At 37.8% G+C, this 21,477-nt stretch overlaps 1 protein-coding gene across 1 annotated transcript in view; it reads right to left on the bottom strand.

Annotated features, from left to right (window-relative positions):
• Nucleotides 1-21,477, bottom strand: part of ANO3 (anoctamin 3) — a 159,945-nt gene that overhangs the window by 134,591 nt on the left and 3,877 nt on the right. The window contains exon 3 of the mRNA XM_065402303.1: nucleotides 5,262-5,392. Coding sequence (XP_065258375.1) covers nucleotides 5,262-5,392 — 131 coding nt within the window. The remainder of the gene's footprint in view (nucleotides 1-5,261; nucleotides 5,393-21,477) is intronic.

Genomic DNA, 21,477 nt, shown 5'->3' with positions numbered 1-21,477 from the left:
TACTTCCCGTAATGGGAGCTGGCATGACAGAGGGCTAAGTCAGCAGTTCTTGCCCAGCATCCTGTTACACCACCTTTCAGTTAATCAAGTGCAGAAAAAAGGGGCAGATTCCAGAGAATATATAGTTGTGTTTTAGTTTTACAAATCAGAGGCCATAACTAACTGCTAATCCACTAATTGTTTGCAGTGTTCTGTGTAAACTTGAAAGCTTGTCTCTTTCACCAAGAGAAGTTAGTCCAGTAAAATATATGACCTCACCCACTAATAGTTCTCTGTGAGAAATTATCTGAAATAAATTTGCAGTTTGAAAATGGTGCTGCATGAGTAAAGTTTCCATAGTTTATCTGTAATTACCAGAGTATGGATCTTTATATAAAGTTCATTTGAGCAATTTGATTCTGCTATTCATTAATGTTTTATCATTAAGGAATAGTATAAAGTTGATCCGGAAGAACTAGAAAGTTTCCTTGTGAGATAGTGGGGATGAGGTTGGTTAGGATTGGTTCAGGCATAGGAAATCCATCGCTCTTGACAGCAGTCAGAAATTAATTGCTCCTGTAATAAGAAAAGTTTTCAATGGAAGGGTGTGTCCCTCAGATCTTCATCTAATAATAGATCTTTCCTCCTTGGGCACTAGTGGTTAACCTCAGGAACTTGAAATAAATGGGTAACTGACTTTTTCAAGAGATTTTATATGGTAAATTGGAAGTAATTGCAGGCCTGATGGATAGAAATCAGGCTGCATAAAATTAAACCATTGAGTCTGCCATCAAATCTGTGCCATATCACTTATCCAGTTGATGTACTAAGCAATATTATCAAATTTCCAGGACTTGTCTTAACCCTCTCCCCCCTGTTAAATTTCCATCCTTAGGATAGAACAAACTGAATCAGCAATCAAGGCAAAATATGTCAGCCACTCATTTTGGCACCTCACGTAGGTGGATTTTGTGGTGGGAAAGTATCGTCACTCTTCCCCTCACCCCTTATTTTGAACACTGGGCAAAATTGCCTTAATTAGATTAGAAGATCATTGATGGAAGTCCTTAAGAACACAGTGTAGTTCATAAGTCTACCTTCAGTTTTGGTAATTAAAATAATTTGAAAAGAAGTTAGTGGAGAGAAAAATTGTTCTGTAGCAGCATGTTTTATCTGCTTCTATTAACAATGGCCAACAGGCTCTACCAAATTAGAAGTTTGCATGTTCAACATCTAAAGTGCATTCTTTTGACAAAAGCATGAGTCACATGAGCGTAAACTGTGAATTTCTTTGAATTTAACTAAAGTCATCAGAACAAAGAAAAGTCCTTTTCCCAAACTGAATAAATGATAGGCCCATTTTTAGCACCACTTTTTAAAAACATCATTGAAAGAACCTTGATCTTCCAGGGCAGTCTGACTATAGTCAGTGTGCTCTGAAAAAGGTTAAATGAAGCTGGTGTCATCCATGAACATATGGCTATCTTTCTTAATAAAAAGATGGTTTTGAATCCAACTGTAGCTTCTTCATATAAGAAATCTTTATAAAGAGTGTTCCTTTTCCCCCCCAGACTCACAGGATCATTGTTCACCCATTTTAGAAAATTTGTACAAGAAAAAATGTGGGTGAAACGATGAGTAGCCTCAATTGAAGGCCTATCACACAACTGTATTATGGCAGGAGCAGGCAGACAGTGGAGAATACCCGGAGATAACAGGTTTGAAGCTCCCCCCGAGAATACTGGTCCTGCCCAAAAGTTATTTGCTCTTAAGATCCGACAGGGTCAAATCATAAAGTGCTATGGCTGCTGGAAAAATATTTCCCCATCTTGTGATGAAATTCACCATTCATTCACTAGTAAAATTCCTTAGCAAGGCAGTTTCCTAAATATTTACTGAGTCATTTATTTAACAAAACTTCAAAGTGACAGAGCTGTGCACTTATGAAGTGTGTTCATTCAGCAGCTCATGAATTCCATTTTAGGTTCATCATTCCACCACCCCATCTTTCCTCTTGAATCATTAACATTATTTATTGTTGTTTTTTCAGATTGCATGAGCCTGCTATTGGTTTTCTGTCAAGATGTTCTACTCTCCTGTCAGTCTCCTTTCAGCTCATAATGCTCTCCGCTTATTCTTACTTTTGGTTATTTTATGTACTGAAGCACTTTTACAGCCAAATCCTTCCCCTCTAATGTGCACTCTTGGCTCCCATTGAATTCAATGGTAGTGGTGGGAATATGAATAAAGTGTTGTAGGTGAGGAGAACAATAAAGTGGTCTGAACTGGCAAAAGAATACCGAGGATCCCTTGGAATAGGACAAGTAAAAATAAACTAGTCTGACTTAAAAAGGGGATGGAATAAAATAGTAAGACCAGAAAGAAAGTAATCAAAGGAGTGGAAAATACAAGTAAATAATGTTTCACTTCTACAGATGTCATACTACACTTCTACCATGCTCAGCTTCCTTTTCTACTTTTCTTGTAAGCTTAGTTGTCTCCCTTACTTCCCTCCAATCACATGGGTTTCCACTTCTCCTCTCCTTACTTTCAGACAAGGTAAGACTATATTGAGATGCATTGCTGGGGACTTTATTACATTCCCCTCTTTGTTTGATCTTTTCAAACTAGAGTGTGCAATTCCATATGCAGACACTTAAATTTTGCAACATCTTTGAAAGTCAGGCCCTTTAAGTACAATATACTTTTTATATAGTATACTGTGCAATATACTTCTGGTTTGCCACAATTGTAGCTCCTTTTACAACAATGCCCTGTTCCACATCCCTTTTCTGTCTACCTGTTAAAGCTTTTTCCATTTCAATAGTTTAATTCATGAACTTTAAACTTATTCTTTTAAAACATTTAAAATTCAGCAGGGCTGACATTCTTGTAATTCTGAGTTTCTTACTATTACAGCCGTTGGTGGTCTTCTCCTTTTCATAGTTGCAATATTATTCATTTTGACCAATCCATTCCATTCATTTTGCACATGCACCTCTACACTTTGGCAGAAGTTTGGTTCCTTATAAAGACTCACTCTCTACTGAATGTCTCAGTCCCATTCCTTTCATCTTAATTCACTACATATTGTTCCTATTCCTTACACTTATCAACTATCAACACCAAGAGTTTCAGCCCCTAAAAATTTGACTTTTGGATTAATACATGGCTCTTTTTGCATTTTCTTTACCGTGGCCCTTATATGTGTAAACCTTCCATTTTGTGACATGAGAAAACAAGGGAAAATAAATTTAAAAAAATAAAATGTATCCCCTGTGTTATTACATTCAAGTTCTTTCGTGCTGCCCCTAAATACTTAATTTTCAATGTGCTGCAGAATTGTGTGCTGCAGATTGAAAACACAATTGCTTTGCAAAAATTGTCATGGGGGAAACTGGAGATTTTGTCAGGAGGCAGCTGTGGCTTTTAGCACCTGTGAAGGTCAGATGTGCAATACTCAACTATTCTCATCCTGCTTTGACAGCACATTCCCTTGGCAGATGTCTTAGAGCAGCTTTCAGTATTCTTGATGCGTACAGAAAAATATTACCTAAACCGCCATACACCAACACAATATACATCTCCCAATAAGTCATTGTGAAGTGCTGTGTCACAGACTGAACAGTTAGCATCACTGTATTTCATAATGGTATTAGACATTGATCTTGGAATAAATCATTTCTTTTTAGCACACCAACATAGGCTAATATGCTGGTGTATGTTTGATCTTTAATTCTATTTTTTTTAATTTCTTACAATAAAAGTCCTTATTCAACTTCTCTCTTCACCCTCCCTCCCATTAAGACAATATGAAGGGCCAAGTTCTATCCTCTAGTGCAGTTTCCACTGAAATGGATGCAGGTTACACGCATGTATCAGAAAACAGAATTTGATCAAAGAGAGTAACACAAACAAGAGAAAAAAAAGGAAATGACTCCAGTTTTTAATTAATTTCTTATCTCACCACCTTATGTGAAAAGCATCCCATGATGTGTAAGGTACCACAGCAGGAAAATCTCACAGATCATACAAACTGTTGGCCATCTGTGGTGCAGATTCCTGCAGAACTACGGTAATGACAATAGTGTGATCTAGAGCATGAGTTTTTCAGTAATTACAAGATTCTTTCCCTAGCACATACGTAATCCTCAGTTAACAGGCTGCCAAAACCACAATGGGAATCAGCTTTCTGAAATGGTATAATGCTGATAAAACCTGGTGCTAACATGTAGGAAAAAATACCTGTGTTCAGTCCCACTAGATGCAGGTTTGTGTAACAGGTGTGTGCCTGCTTAAAATAAAGTGGCCTTAATTTGGTTTATGAATTAATTTGTGAATTAAACTAAACCAAATTAAGGGCACCGAATTCTGAAGGAGTCCACACAGGGATTTAATGCAGTTTCACTAATCCACATTTAATCTGAATTAACAAAGTGTGAGTTTACTTTCATGAGTGTCCCCATGTAGACAAGCCTTAAGTGAAATTCAATTTGCTAAACAGGATGAAATGACAGTTTTTACTCTGTTCATATTCTTGATCATGATAGATTTTTTAAGTGTTTTTGTGCCTGTGTGTCACACAGGTCCGTTCATGTTACTCACCTATATTTGGAATAATTTTGCCTTCCATTAGCTGTGATTGCCTGAAACTGGTATTTGGAGTAGGATTTTTTTTCCTTCTTATTTTTCTAGATCACTCGACTTTTAATTTACTGCAATTAAGCTTCTGAACACACCTACTACTAATTCATTGGGATGCACACAACTGACACTGTGGTTCATATGCCCTTAATCCTATACATTATTCCAGCCTTTAAATTTTTAGAAGACTCCTGGCTCTTATTTTTAATGAGTCACAAAGACACAATCTTAGTCCTTTCAGTATAATTGTTGTCTTTATTTTTGGTGTTGCCCTTATTTCTATAGGGAACTCCTGCTAATGTTATTGTAGATCATGCTCATCATAATATTGAAGTCTTTTACTTCTCTTTCTGTGGGGATACCTGAATCTAATTCTCTGAGACATTCTTGCACTACATCTGTTGGGGATTTCATGCTCTGAAATCTTGAGAGCACTTCTGGCCTTATTTGTATTGCTCACTTGAGCCTTTATTGTTTCGTATCCCAATGTTGCCCTTAATTCTATGGAGAACCCCATATGTATTTATTTTTAAATCCAGCTGTAACAATCATTCCCTTAAGGTAAACTGACTATATTTTTCAGAATTTAACCACATTACGACAATTCATATAATTTAATGAGTACTGTGGTCCATTACCTTCAAAGATGACTTAATCCGAGGTTCTGGTTTCTGTCTGGTAACTGTGTTTTGAATAAGCAGTGACTGATCTGTGCGAGAATCATAATTCCCATGTTCTGAATCATCTGTATATGTGTCTTTGTCTTTTCCTATATCTCAGGGAAAACAAAACAAAACAGGCTCATTTGAGATTATAATGGAGACACTCTTATAGATGTAGTTGAGATAAGAACATTCCCTTTTAGCACCCTCATTTGTGGCTTATAATATTCCGCCCTTCCCTACAACAAACTTTTGATCTGAAATTTTATCATGCTTGGTCTGTTTAGATGTGAAGCTTTTTGGTTTATTAAAGTTTACATAAAATCTGTTCTGCAGCACTGGAGTTATCAGAGTGAAAAAGCATGATGTTTTCAGTTGTTCACAAAAAAAAAAGTGTCACGTTCAGAGGCTTTTGTGCTTTTATATAACTCTACAAAGTTTGGACTTGACACTTCCAATTTGGTGTGCAACCCACATACAATGTGGTCCCATGAAAGTCAGAAGATTCTATTCCCAGTTCTGCCATAGGCCTGCTGTGTGACATTGGGCAACACATGTTAACACTCTGTGCCTCTTTCCACCATCTGTAAAATAAGTATAATATGCTATTTTCCTTAATTTAATTTTAGGAGCTATTTAGCTCCCTCAGCTGTAGTCAATGGGAACTGAAGATATTTGGCATGTTGCAGGAGGTGTTCAGAACTTCATATATCTGGCTCTAAGTGTATACCGATTGTGATTATCCAGTACTCAAATTTCTTCATAAACATAAGATAGCTTTGGACAGCGGAGGGCCCACTCCCCAGCCTGACAAGCCTTCCTCCCTTGCAGGTCTCCTGCTACCTCGTACCACCCTGAGTGGCTTGCTAGAGGGATTAAATGAAAGATGGGAGTCAGAGCTTGAGTTCTAATATTAGCTGTACCAGTGGTTTTGCTAAGTGGCCTTGGGCAAGATGCATTTCTGCTTCCCCACACCCAATCATTAAAACAGGGAGCATGCTTATTGTAAGTAACCCACAGAGATATCGTGAGGGTTAAGGTCTGTACAACAGTTGAAACATGTAAAGCACTACTTAAGTGTTGATTATTGTTATCACTTGTATTATGGTAGCACCCCAGCCAACATCAGGAACCCATTGTGGTAGGCACTGTAAAAACACAGAGCAAAAGACGGTCCTTGCCCTGAAGAGCTAAAATATAAATATCACTGTACCTTTCTTTCATAAGTGTATCCAAAGAAGGGAAGGGAGAAGGGCAACAATTCTGACAGTCTTTTTCTAGGGCTTTTCTGGTTACCTCCAATTTAAATTGTAAATATATATTTGGGACAACTCCAGTGCATGTTGCCCATCCGGTTTGAATGTTACAAGTGGGCAGAAGGACAGTTTTGTGATTAAGTCATTGAACTGAGATTCAGGAGACTTTTGTTTAGTAAACTGGTTTTACCACAGACTCCTGGTGTAATCTTGGACAAGTTACTTAATCTCTGTGCTTCAGTTCCCCACCTCTAAAATTGGGCTAACCCTTCCCTACTTCATCAAGGGATTTGTGAGAAAAAAGTATTAAATATTTGTGACGTATACAGAGTACTTCAGTACCTAGAAAGTAAGGATATTAAAATGGATAAAAATTACTTTCCCCACCGCATCAATGACATTGTTATATGCATATATGTTAGGAGATGCTTTACTTTTGTGAATTTATTTTTAAAAGAAAAGGGGAAGAAAGAAATTGTTCCTATTGCAGTTGCAATCCAGCCATATTGCAGATATATAGACATATTTTAAGACAAAGTTACCACTACATACAGTGAGCCAAGTTCTCATTTCAGCTTTCACATCAACTTGTGAAAATTCAGAGTAACTGGGAACAGCATTTAACCCAGTAATTTTAAACCTTAAATATGCACCCAAGAACAAGTAATGGATGCTGTGGGAATGATAACCTTGAATTTTGTTTGCTTAGAATCACAGCTGCCGTAATATAGTATTTTTCATTTAATGTATACGTGAGCACTTGAATTCCACATAGTAAATCTTACAGAAAAAAAAATAACCAGGATTATTTTTATGCAGCCTATAAACATTGAGATACATTATTAAATTAGGAGTTTCATGGAGAATTGTTTATTTGTTAATTTAATTATTAACATTACACATAATGAGCACCCAGTAACTCAGATCCTGCTATTAAATAAAATAGATCTGTAGTAATCACTTGTTAAAGTCAGATGAACGTGCCACTTGATTGTTAAGACCACAATACTCCAGATTTCTCTGTGATTTTTACTATGCAAATATAACATTATGTCCTTTCTATTTATATAGAACCTTTGATCCAGTGTGCCAGGTAACAGTTTAACTCTAATAACTTTATATGAACAAAATCCAAACAAGTAGTAGCCAATAGGTCATAATAAAACCCATTTCAAGACAGAGAAGACATCTCAAACCATGAGGGAAGATAGTATTTAGAAGAGACAAATAGCAACAAAAAATGAATAGTGGTAAGAATATTGTTAAAAGATGGACAAAGGGAATGAATCAACAAGTCGTTGAGGGTTTGGGAAAGAGTTATAACGTTTAGGATTACTGAAAGAGTGCAGACAGCTCAATCCTGGGAGGTGCTGAGCACCTTCAACTGAAGTTGATGGCAACTGAAATCGTTAAGCACCTCACAAGATGAAATTCATGGAATAGAGGCTGTGAAACACAGAAAAGAATAAAAGACAGCCATGATCCTACAACTCTTGAACATTAATAGTTCCATTAACTCCAGAAGGACTACTTGCATAAGTAAAGGCTTCTCACATGAAGGAAGTTTTCCAGGATCAGACCCTATGTGAATTGCAGGACTTTAACAAGTTTTGCAAAAGTGATAACTTTTAATTAAGGTTCTGAAGTGTCTCACCTCATTTGCTGAATGTACCATTACTACTGTGTATTAAATCATTTTAGCTGACCAAGGACACCACCTCTTATATATCACATGTTCTCTGAAAGATGAAGATATTCCCTATCATCTCATTTGAAATACAGATATAAGAAAGGCTTTAGCAGCAACATTTAGTCATGCCACCAGAAAGTTCAAGAAATTTAGAATTAAAACAAACACGCTTTTAATAGAAAAGAAAAAAAAAAGGTTTGTATATGGTTTGACTGTAATTGTTTTATATATATATGTGGGTGGGTGTGTGTACACCCCTCCCCCCCCAAAATCACCTATAGTGTTCTGTAAAAGGTAATGGAGAGGTGGAGCACAGCAGAGGGGAAGGCAGGGAATGCTATCCTGGATTTTAAAAAAGCATCTGTATATTTTTGTGACATTATTCTTAAGACTTTTTACACTAAAGAGGTATAAAAACTAAGGTACACCCATCTAAACACCAAGTAGAAAAGCTGTCCCAATTCAGTGCTTGTACAGTATATGCAGATTTGAAAGATCATGAAGTAATGTATTAGGTATAATCATAAGCGGATGAGTTCAACCAATATTATTATTTTTTCATGCCAGAGTCTCTGATCAAAAATTAATTTTCAGAGGTTGAGTGGTCTGATGTAAAAATGTTCAGTGTGTGTTACTGAATCATGTCCAAAGTTCCCGCAGAAGAGAATACAGTAGCTACTCTTATTCAGAGGTTTCAGATACCATTGACAAGGTACTCAAGATTAGTCACCTGAATTGAAGCATTCAATTCAAGATTAGTGTTATTCATGCCAGTTTTCTGCAAATATGTATTTTTTAATAGAGAGATGTATTCTCTACCATTCAGTATTTTTTCTTCTTCTTATAGGAAATTAATTTCTCTCATTCTATTAATGATTTTTCTTCATCATGCTCCATTAAGTGGAGCTTCCCTCCAAATCCAAAGATAAAATTAATTGTCTTGGGCCAATTCAGTTCTAACATGATCTTGAAAGTTCCCATCACAGCAGCATCCAGCTTCACCAATAGAGAATGTCACCATAGATAATAGTGAAATTTTAAAAAGCTATTTTCAGTAGGTTTTGATTTTAAAACTTTGAAACCTAATGTTTTTCCCTTTATACCAGCACCTATCTTCTGTCATCTTTCTCCACCACAATTTAGACTATAAAATACAAAAGCAAGTAAACATTGAACTGCAATTTGGAACTGCCAAAGGCCAAACAAAGAAGAGACATCCCTGGAATTTATGGTTAAAAAGTTTAATTGTCTGGGGATTTTTTTTTTTTTTTTTTTTTAATTCAGCCTGTCCAAAAAGGAACTCTCAGTCCCAGATGGGTTCACACTCTCTTTGGAAGCATCTATCCTAAAATGATTACAGAGCAAAAAGAGTCTTTATTTGCCTGCAGCTTCAAGGAATGACCATCAGAACAGCCTGCTCCTTCACGCTCTCTCCCCACCTTGTAGGTGGTTCTAGACCACCATGCTCATGGAACTTGAGCATCTGGCTTAAAGCCAGGAACTTCAGAATAGGCTTCCTTTGCAAACCTCAGACCACACCTCCAAGACAACTTCCTCCTCTTTCAAAATAGCTGTGGGACAGGAGACACTATTTCTAGAGACAAACATGGGACAGGATAATGTCAGTGAAAGAGGTTTCCCCTCATATGTCTCAGAGTTTACATTCCTTGTTAAAGACAATTTTTAATGTGCTTTCATTTTTTATTTATTTTAATTCAGAATTGCAGCAAATGGATCAGAGTCTCAGTTGCATAGTTCCATCTGCTTATGCAGTTTGACACCAGCTGAGAATCTGCCCGTATGCATTTAAATATACCAACTGAGCATGCATAATTTAACACTTTCTTTACTTTAACGTAAGAGTAGAGAGTCCACTTAAGACTTCATTACAGTAAGGCATGACAAGAGAAGAATTATTTGAAAGAAGGTCTATGAAAACTTCATTTGACTAAATAAAATATTTTAATGGCAAAATTATTTCAAACTACATTTGTGGCAGTGGGAAGGGAAAGTTGCAATTCCCTAATTTAATGTAACATTTTGTTGGTAAAACAATTTCAATATCTGTCCATTGAGGCACTTATGCTACTTCTTCCCTGTTAGAATATCCAATTCAAAACTGCCAAAACAAATGCCAGACTGTGAAGGCCCTTCTTAAAAAAACTTCAGTGGTGACACATTACAGTAACAGGTTTCAGAGTGGTAGCCATCTTAGTCCGTATCAGCAAAAGCAACGAGGAGTCCTTGTGGCACCTTAGAGACTAACACATTTATTTGAGCATAAGCTTTCGTGGGCTACCTGTATTTTCCACTTCGTGCATCTGATGAAGTGGATTTTAGCCTACGAATGCTTATGCCCAAATAAATGTGTTAGTCTCTAAGGTGCCACAAGGACTCCACATTACAGTAAGAAACTGTGACAAAGCAGAAGAAACATATAAACAACATCTGGATGATAATGGCACGTGCTGTACAGAGTTGCTTACTAGGGTTTTTATAGTCCACAACAGAAGTGTATGGTAGAGCGTGTCTGCTCTCGTTCCGCGCATCCTTTCAAAACTTATAGCCTCTCAGCAAGCACTCAGCAAATGAGTCTTAGACAGAGATTCTGTTATCTCGTTCATATAAATCAGGAATAATCCACTGAATTCAGTCAGGATTTTGGACCGGAGTTCTGAGGACAGGATCATTATATTTATGTTCATATTATTTGTTCTGGAAATGACTCCTAAGCATATTTCTTCCCTACATAGATTCTTTGGGCTCCTGAAGGTATGTGTGGGCTGCTCCTTCAGGCCTCTTCAGAGACAAAATACAGGAACCCATTATCACTGCTTTAAACAGCACATCCATTTTCCCTTATTGGGGGTGTTCATGTGACTTCCCAGAATATGACCAAAAGAAAGCAGAAAGGCTTAGGTTTTGATCCTTGAAACACATGTGCAAATACTTAACTTTAATTTACTTTACTTTGAAGTTTGAGATTATTCATATGCTTAAAGTAAGAGCACGTATGTTTGCAAGATTGGCATCTATTAAGAACAAAATGACAGTTATTGTAATGTTATTTTCAGCAATTAACATAATTAGTGGGAAATCTTTAATTCCAATATAAAAAGTTACAAGTTTTTGTTAAGTAACCATGTAAATTACATTGAGATTATTTTAATTGCTAAATCATTTTTGAACAGAAGTCACTTAGCAAGTTTTATTTAAAAAATCATTAGTCTTGATTGATTGTGTGAATATAGTACTCTAAAGGCCCAAAAGCAGTATGGTAGCCATGCAGGTGGATAAATAAGCTGTTATGATCATTAATATCTGTAAATTATACTATTGCTGAGGGAAAACTTCTATATTGTACCAGTTAAATTTTTCTAGTCCTGGGAAATTAAGGTAGCAACATGAAGAAAGCAAAATAAATAAATAAATAGAGTGGTGTTTCAAAGAAAACCAAAGACATTTTGATAATTTTAGCAAGCCAAAAAAAAAAAAAAAAAAAGCCTTACTTTTAAAGTTAGGACTACCTCATATTCCTACTGAAGTCAATGGGGCAAGGATTTGCCTTTAATGAAATTAGGTATCTCATTATATATATATAAATAAAGTGATTATTAGTATTTCAGAATGCAATACCTGGTAGATGGGCCAGCACATGATATACACTTGGCCTCGCATTCCACACTCAGCAGTGAAAGCTATTTAAAGGAGTTCCAGGCATCACTCAAGAGGATGGTAGACTTCTCCTTCAGAATTGATCAAAAACTTAGTCTGGTTGGTATGTTGCTTTGTTTTGTCTTCTCAGTCACATAAAAATGTGACCAGTGATTTCAGTGCTTACACATCATAGAAGGCATCTAGCCTTTGAGCATAAGCAAACTCTAAATCTAAATAAATCATTGTGAAATTCACACTGAAGGAATGTAAGAGATTAAAAATGGTTGACCAGACTTTTTAAATTCTAGGAATCCTTTGTCTGGTAATGCTTGAAAGTACCTAGTATATAATTTGGATACAGGTTTTCCCCCACAAGGTTTGGCCAAGTTAATACAGTATGTGTCTTCTGGATAGCAGGAGATGGGACACTAGATGGGGAGGGCTTGGAGTTATCTGGGAAAGAATTCTCTGTAGTATCTGCCCACATGCTCAGGGTCTAACTAACTGCCGTATTTGCAGTCAGGAAGCAATTTTCCTCTGGGTCAAATTGGCAGATACCCTCGGGGGGTTCCATTTTCCTCTGCAACATGGGGCATGGGTCACTTGCAGGTTTAAACTAGTGTAAATGGTGAATTCTCTGTAACTTGAAGTCTTTAAACCATGATTTGAGGACTTCCAATAACTCAGCCATAGGTTGGGGTCTATTACAGGAGTGGGTGAGTGAGCTTCTATAGCCTGCAATGTGCAGGGGGTCAGACTAGATGATCACGATGGTACCTTCTGACCTTAAAGTTTATGAGTCTATGGCTATGGGAGCCATTTCACATCTAATAATGCCTTCTAAGAATGCCTAAAATAACCACCCCTGCACCTCTTGTATAAGAAAATATTGACGTATTGCTGCTCCCATTTTTACATCTTACATAATGTTGCTAAAGCTTGTGACTATTATCGTGTACAGTACTGTATGGTTTTTGTTTTAAACAAGACATAGCACACTGACAAGGAAATTTAATTTTAAAACTGCCATTAAATAAAGTAGCGGGGTTCTTCAAGGATTTTCTCTTCACTAGATAGTCTCAATCCTTAACTCTATGCAGTGACTTCAATCTATAAATTTAAGGCTGGATCCTATAGTTCAGCAGTTCTCAAACTGTGGCTCGGGATCCCAAAGTGGGTTGCGACCCCCTTTGAATGGGGTCGCCAGGGCTGGCTTAGACTTGCTGGGGCCCGGGGCTGAAGTCTGAACCCCACTAACCAGGGCCAAAGCCAAAGACCGAGGGTTTCATCCATGGGTGGCAGGACTCAGGTTGTGGGCCCCCTGCCTGGGGCTGAAGCCCTTGAGCTTCAGCTTTGGCCCCCCTGCCCGGAGCAGAGGGGCTCAGGCTTTGCCCCCTGCCACCCACCTGGGGCAGTGGGGCTTGAGCGGACTCAGGCTTCGGTCCCACCTCCTGGGGTCATCAATTTTTTATTTATTTTAAATAATCAGAAGGGGGTTGCGGTGCAATGAAGTTAGAGAACCCCTGCAATAGTTCTTAGGTGAGAATCCCATTGAGATCATAACTTGACCCTTGGTCAAGAAATTAGCAGGCCATTTGTTTAAATGGAATGTTCAGTCCTAAAATATGAATGTTTTGTTAATAACCTGAATAGAAAAGAAACAGCAGCATGGGAGATTTGGACAAATATATCAATATTAATTAAAATCTGTTAAACATTAAGTTTTCAAAGTCAAACATTCAAAAGTTAGGAAATGTGAGATTTATGGATGCCTATACAACCTGAATTCTGTCTCTTTGTGCATATGCATTATGATACGGTCTTTAATGACACGATCACTTTATTTTTTCAGCAGGACCCTTACCTCATTCAGGGCACAGCATGGGACAGTGTTCACTGAGTGTGTTTCTTTTTTTTTTTTTTAAGCTCATCATTAAAGGTGCATCAGCTCCATGCTATATTTACAGAGTAGCATCTATATTCTGCACTGAATACAGAATTATTAATTACCTCATCAGGTTTTCAATGGTGCTCATCACCACAATATTTGAGCAGTTCACAAATTTTAATGTACTTATCTTCACAATAACCATGCAAGTTAACAAGGTATAATTATCCCCATTTACAGATAGGGAATCCAAGCACAGAGACATTAACATTTCAAAAGTGCCTGAATAGTGATTTAGTATCCTAAATTGCAACTCCAGAAGTTTAGGCACTTAAGAGACTAACTCCCATTGACTTGAAATGACAAGCAGCTCCTATGTCCCGAGTCACTTCTGAAATTGGGACTTAAAATCATTTAGGTGCTTTTGAAAATTCAACCCTAAGGCTACTCTGCACACCACTGGCAGCAGCATGTAGGGTACGTGTAGCTACATGCCCCAGTGAAAAGCAGGCTGCATCCAGGAATGAAAGGTTCTGGCAGGGAGCAGGCAGTGGTGAGCTGTTGGAGACTCTCTCTGTGGTGGGGAAAGTCTTCAGAAGTGGGGAGGCAACTGTAAGACACTACACTGCTAAAAATAGTGTAGTTGGGGGAGGCACTGCATGGACAAATAGAGAGACATGTAGGGTACATACCCACCGGATTCAGGCATGTTGTTACTCATCTTAGCAGTGTCTCACCATCTACATTGCTATTTATACCTATGCGGGGGGTGGGGGTATGTACTCTACATACTGCTGAAAGGAGCATGCCATGTACACATACCTTAAGCAAGTTACCCAGCTTCACAAAGGAAGTCTGGGGTAGAGATGGAAACTGAACACAGACTTTCTGAATTATATTCCAATGTCTTATCCACAAGGCCATTGATATACTATCAATGTAAATGTTTGGCTAAATAGCGTTGTCATAACAAATAAGACAATGAAATCAGTGATATAATGCTGAGTTACCTGATTAAAAATCCAAAGTGTCTCTCTCTAAGATCTCAATTCTCCATTCTATTGCATGGCATGCAAGAAAGATGGATGTTTCTTATAAACACAATCCGTAATACTTGGACACAGGATTCATTCATGATAGGATAATACAATTATGGCAAAATCATAAACAAGATCATTAATAGTCAAGTTTATGTACAGGGAGAAGGTTAACAGCTTACAAGAAATACTGAAGAGGTCTGCAGTCTTCCTGCCCCCCTGCGCAAAGTCCTCACAGTCCTAAGCATGTCACAAACATTGCACGCAGGACAGTATGGCAGCTATTAACATCCTAATCATGTGACAGAGCTACTGGCAAGTTCAGAACCCTAAACAGAGCTGCCAGTGATCAGCTTGCCAAATAGCTGGAAGTCACTGCAGCTGGAAAAAATATCTTCCACAGCTTGGCATACAAGACGAGAGATAATCAGATGTTTACAGAAACTGCCTATAGCTCCTGACTATTGACCCAAATTCCAAAAGACCAAAAGACAAAGAAAAGCATAAATGATTGAATCCTTTCATTAGGGCACACCATTTCATTTGCTAATGAGGACATTGCCATAAACTTCCATAAAGATTGAAAGATTACATATTCTTAAAGTATCTAAATATTGAGAATTGATCCATCAAGGTTGTACCTTAGGTCTTTTGTGATGTCTTATCATGAAGAATGCAATTATATTATAACCTTAATTACCAACTTCTGTTTTCAACTTATTAGAGGTGAGCTCAGCAAATAATTTGTAGTAACTAAAGAATTAAATTAATTTTGCCTCTTTCCCTGTTCAGGAACTTTCACAAGTAGATTGTTGTTTCTTAAAGGTTACTTTTCATTTAAAAACATTTTTGGTGAGATTTTTATTCCCTAGATTGGTTACAAATAATTCTGTCACTATTTAATACTCAGCATGCGAACTTTGAGCTTTGTTGGTTAGTTGTCACTAGTCACAATTGTCACATGGTATTGTTTCTGTTCCTTGAGTAAATGAGCAGAATTCTTATAGGGTTGTTTCTACCACCATTTCAAATTACTTTAATGGGACTTGCCTGAGTAAAGTACTACTCAACAACATGAGTAACAATGGCCGAGTCAAGAATATCATCACAAGGAGGGTCTGAAAGAAACCAATGTGGGTTTGAATCTCTCAGGGAGAAGGTAAGAGTTTAGGTAGACATACAAGGTTAACAGGATTAAGGTATTTTAGAAGGGTGTGCATCTTTCTTTCTGTACGACAAAAGCTTTGACCAAGTCATCTTTCTGGGAAAAAAAATTTAGTCTACTGTAGATTATTGCCCAGAAACACATTGGGTGCAGAATTTGCAATTTTCTTTTGATCCCACTGACCAAAGTAAAGGTGTGTTGCCCAAGCATGATCTTAGGTGAGAACAGTGCAGTCAGATACTTGTCTGAGTTTCTAGTGAGAGATGTTAAACAATTTCCCAGCCCAAATAAAATACACCAAGTGCACTGTATGTATAGGTCTTCTAATTTTCATTGACACAAAGTAACGGTGTGCAGCTATATATGGTCATAGTTACAAAAAAAAAAAGTAAGGTCAGATTCTTTGTGTGGCTCATTTAATTACCTTTTTTGGAGGCTCTATTGAGGGCACTCTGTTGTGTCAAATAGCGTTCCATAAAAAATACCACTACTTGCACAAACACCTGGATGGAGAGTTTCAAATGTGCTCCGAGTGCTTGAACTTATGATCATTTGCTTTCCACGTGAGAATAAAACTTGATCTCTTCAAAATCCACAGAATAATGTCACAACTGGGGGCCAGGGGAAGAAGAGGACAGCTGAAGCAAATTCAGAGACTTTTGTGCTGCATTTATCCAACTGTACTGCAAATGGTGATGTTGCTGGGTGATAAAATAGCTTCTAATTTAATGTCCCATTGCATCTTTCACTCACTCAGTTCAGCAGGCACACAGCTTTTGTACTGCTATAACTGTATCAAAATATATGAAATTAAGTGGCAGATTTCTGCAACCCTTACTCATGGTTGCACAAAATCTTAGGCTAGGTCTACTCTGCAACCCTTTCAAAAACATTGTAAGGTGTGCTGTGTGGCTGCTATTTATTGCCAGGAGAGAGCCCTCCCAGTGACAAAATAAAGACACCCTCAACGAAGGGTGGTAGCTTTGTTGCGGGAGCGTGGCTCCCACCGACAAAGGGCTATCCACACTGGCACTTTTCATCACTAAAACTTTTGTCATTCAGGGGGGGTGTTTTTCCCCCCACACCGAGTGACAAAAGTTTTAACGGTGAAAGTGCCAGTGTAGACAAAGCCTTACTCCCAGTGACAACCCATAGAGTAGTTATTGATTACAGTGCTACTTACGATAAGCAAGAGTGGTAAAATAAGCAATGAGACCAGAGCTAGATTTACGAAGGTATTTAGGTGCCAAAGGATGCAGATAGATGCTTTTGAAAATCCTACTAATGCCTAAGCAGGTTAGGTGCCAAAGTGCTTTTGAAAATCCCACTAGGCACCTACCCACCATCATAAATAAGGCCCTCAATTTTTGAAAGAGTGCACATTAAATCTTTCAAAGGAGAAAAAAAGCAAGCAGGCAGTATTAATGCCAATGTTCAGTACATCTGGGAAGTTGATTGGTGAGCAAAGTGTGCCATGTATCAAATATTTCCTTGCTCTGCAGTGGTCTAGTCCTGCCACTGTCCTTATGCCCTAAAATACAGAGTCCTAAACACAGAGGAGCTCCCAAGGAAAGCATAGACGGTGCAGTGAAGCTATTGTTTTTCCTTTTCTTTGTGGTTTGGTGCCTGTGCACCCTATTCAATTCTCTTTGCTCTGCACCATGCAGTGGAGGAGAGCATTTGTCCTGTAGAGGTTATAACTGAAGGCAATGCATATGAATAAAGGGCAGGAGTGGAAGTGGTTTAGTATTGAGGACAGAGCAGAATGAACACAAAACTCTGTTATCAGCTACATAAATAACACAATTAAACTTTACTCATGTGTGCTGCAGTTTTTAGTGCAATGGTAAGAAGCTTATTAAAACAAGCTAATTAACATTAATTTTGCCAGCTCGCATCAGCACATTAGAAAGTACAAAACATGTTATGTAATAACTACTGCTATCTAAATGCTACAGAAGCTGGGAAGAGGATATTTGGGTGACTATTTATGGAAATTCAATATTACTTCAACTATCAGCATCCTTGCTTTGGAGCCAAAAGTCCCTAGTTGAAATCCCCAGAAGAGCAGATTCCAACACAGATTCAAAATTAAACTGAAAAATAATTCTTAAAAAGTTTCCCTTTAATTACCTAACTCCCATTAATGAATCCAGCTGCGTGATCTTTAAAACTGAAAACAATTTCCTTTATAGGACTGTATGTATGTACAACCCAGATTAACTCCCAGATTGACTATTTTACTTCACCCTTGTGCATTAGTATGCTTTATCAAGCATTTCTACACCTTGTCTGAAATCTAAAGATGATACAATGCTTGATTGTCAAGTATCGGGAGTAGCCGTGTTAGACTGTATCCACAAAACAACAAGGAGTCCGGTGGCACCTTAAAGGCTAACAGATTTATTTGGGCATAAGCTTTCATGGGTAAAAAACCTCACTTCTTCAGATGCATCAAAAGCTTATGCCCAAATAAATCTGTTAGTCTTTCAAGTGCCACCAGACTCCTTGTTGATAATGCTTGATTATATGCCGACACTGTGAAGGACTCAATCAACAGATTAGTGTGGCTACATTTCTAATGATTCTAGAAGTAAAAACATTTCTTGTTTATGTGACTTTCTACATTTAAGTTGGCTCAGCTCACTGGACATGGCTTATTTTCATTAAATTAAATTTTGCATTGCTTTGCACAATGCTTTGTGATACAAGATGATGGGCCAGATCCTCGGCTGGTGTAAATCACTGTTAGCTCTACTGAAGTCATGTTTGAGTTCACTTAAAGAAGTCAGAAAAGATATACCAATCAAATCCATCTGAGAAACAAGCCCAATATAAAGTAAAGTAAAGGGCCTTATGGACCATGTCTTTATGGGGGGGAAAAAAGATGGCAGAAGGTAACTAGAAGGCAATGCTAAACATATACTTCTTTCCCCAAACAAATATCCACAGAGGGTTTGATTGTCAAAGGCACAAACTTTAGTTAAGTGCCCAATTCCCATTCTGAGTCTAAGCCCCATTAGAATGCCTTTGAAAATCTATCCCAGAATGTTTAATGCAGGAGTAGTGTTTTGTAATGGAATGACATCAGTGTGTTCTTGCAACTTTCAACTTCCCTGTTTCTCATGTAATTGTTCTAGAGGAAATCTATACTTTCAATTTTGCCTATACTTTGTTTATTGTGCAGCATTTTTTAAAAAATATATTTATTTATTCTTACAGTACATGGAAAATAAATACTACAGGAATGAGAATGCTTCCTTTCCTCACTTTTTACAATTTCTTTTAGATTGTGCACAAAATTGTTTGCACACACACACACACACACACACACACACACACACACAAAAGACTTCTTTAATGCTCATATGAGAACGTCTCCTTTAGCATCAGACATCAGAGGTACTATCAGCTCACAGATAGATGAGTTGTACCTATCGCTCTAGTGGAAGATGGCAGTATTCTGAGTGCTCACGATCCTAGATTTAATCCTCACCATTGATCAGTTTCCTATGCATTTGTGACCAGTTTGCAAAATGTAACAATCCTCACACTTGCTAACTGCTGTACTGACCCCTTAGTTGTGAGTCCTCCCCTTCAGAAAGAAATCACTGGAGGCTAGAAAAGGCCCCAGAGACTCTGAATAATCAAAAGCCAGGAACAATAAGATGAATGAGTAGCAGATTGAGGAGAAACAGTGCTAAAATTTGAGGGTCAGACTAACAGCTCTATGAGTAATGGAGAGGTTAGTCAGATCTCTAAGCTTATGCTCTGCAAAGCTCCTGTCTCCCCCATTAACATAAGGATCCTCAGACTCTGTATGCTGACTGTGAGGCATTAGGGAAAATACCATGCCAGAGTCCTAAAGATGAGGTACTGCATAACCGTGCCCTCAGTGTCGAAGCACCTGGTTTGGTACCCCCAACCAGAAGGTTCCCTATACCTGCAACAAATTTAGGGCCTTATCCAAAGCCCAATGAAATCAATAGGAGTCTTTCCATTGACTCCAGGTGACCTTTGGATCAGAACCTTAATTCTTCTCTCATGTGTTCATAGCTACCACTCAAACTGAAGAAAACACCACATAGCTGCTTTTTTAAAGATGTATCCTTCTATGATGCTACCTAATTAAAAATTTACCACACTCTGCTGCCTAATTAAAAATTTACCACACTCACTTAATTTCAGCCCCATCTTTAGTGTACTCATGGGGCAGTTGTAAGAGGTTCACTGAGGAAATGAATCCCATTAATCAAGTGTATTATGCAAGCTACATCAAAATGTACTAGCACTGACTAAAGCATTTAACAGTGCTTTGTCATCCTCACTTGTTTAGAGATCAACACTTTAAAAGCAAGATCCTTCTGCTTGCTGTTGTTCAGAATGAAAAGGAAAAATGGACTCTGCAATCTTACTTCATGATAGGTAACTTAAAAGAGATCAGTAGGCAAACAGCATTTTAAAACTTATTGGTTACTTCAGTTTTTATTTTTAGTCACACTTTGGATTTATCTGGTGTCCTTTGGTAAACAAACCTGAAAGCTTGATTTCTATTTTAAAATCATTTTCACTGTTTATTTTTGGATTTTATTTTCCATTTATATCACTTTCTTCTTGCTTGAACAAAGCAAATACAACATTCTACTCTCAGTTACATTGCTGTAAAGCCAAAGCAATTCCATGGAGTAACCCTGGATTTACTCCAATGTAACTGAAGGCACATTTTAGTCCAGAGTGTGTGAGCAGTTCTGCTGACCACATGTGCTGAACAGGCAGCATCTCACCTGTGACGCTGGGCAATATCACAATAATAACTTAATTCCCAGCAACCAAGCCCCTTAATTCTTTCCACTAAGGGCTGGTCTGCACACAATTTTTGTACTAATTAAACTATATCTATTTAGAAACAGATGCAATTCCCCTAGGGTGGATGCAGCTATACTAGGATTAAGATGCTTACATTGATATAGCATATTTCAGTAAATTTAAATCAATGTACTAAAAGCACTTCAAAATTATGTATAGACAAGCCATAAGAATCAACTTCTGAAGAAGCTGAGCAGGTGCTGGTTACTGAGTGGAGAGTACAGCAATCCAGAAGTTAAATGGCACAGAATGGGCAAGGACAAGGTGGGTCCCCAGTGGATGCTGGCTGTCTCATCCATCTCAGTAAGGTTTAAGCTCAGATGCTATTTCATCCTTCATGTATAAAAGGCCAGAGAGGGTCAGCACAGTTCACTGTAAGTGACATCTTATTTTAATACCATAAAGTGGGTGGTATTGTGGAAATGCCACCATATATTTTCCCCCCAAAATCAAGAAGCAGCCAAGTCCCAGGATCTCAGCAGAGCCCATGGGCATACTATTAAAACAAAATCAAATCATGAATTTTACGCCAATCTCATAATTTTTCAGCCCGAGTCATGATTTTGGAATAGCAATTCAGATTGCTAAACTGCCAAGGAGGCAACTACACTAATGAGCCAACACTCCCATTCT

This window comes from Emys orbicularis, chromosome 4 (genome assembly GCF_028017835.1).
Source record: "Emys orbicularis isolate rEmyOrb1 chromosome 4, rEmyOrb1.hap1, whole genome shotgun sequence".
NCBI classification, from domain to species: Eukaryota; Metazoa; Chordata; order Testudines; family Emydidae; genus Emys; species Emys orbicularis.
Note: the sequence above shows the minus strand (reverse complement) of the source record. Positions and strands in the feature narration are given on the sequence as shown.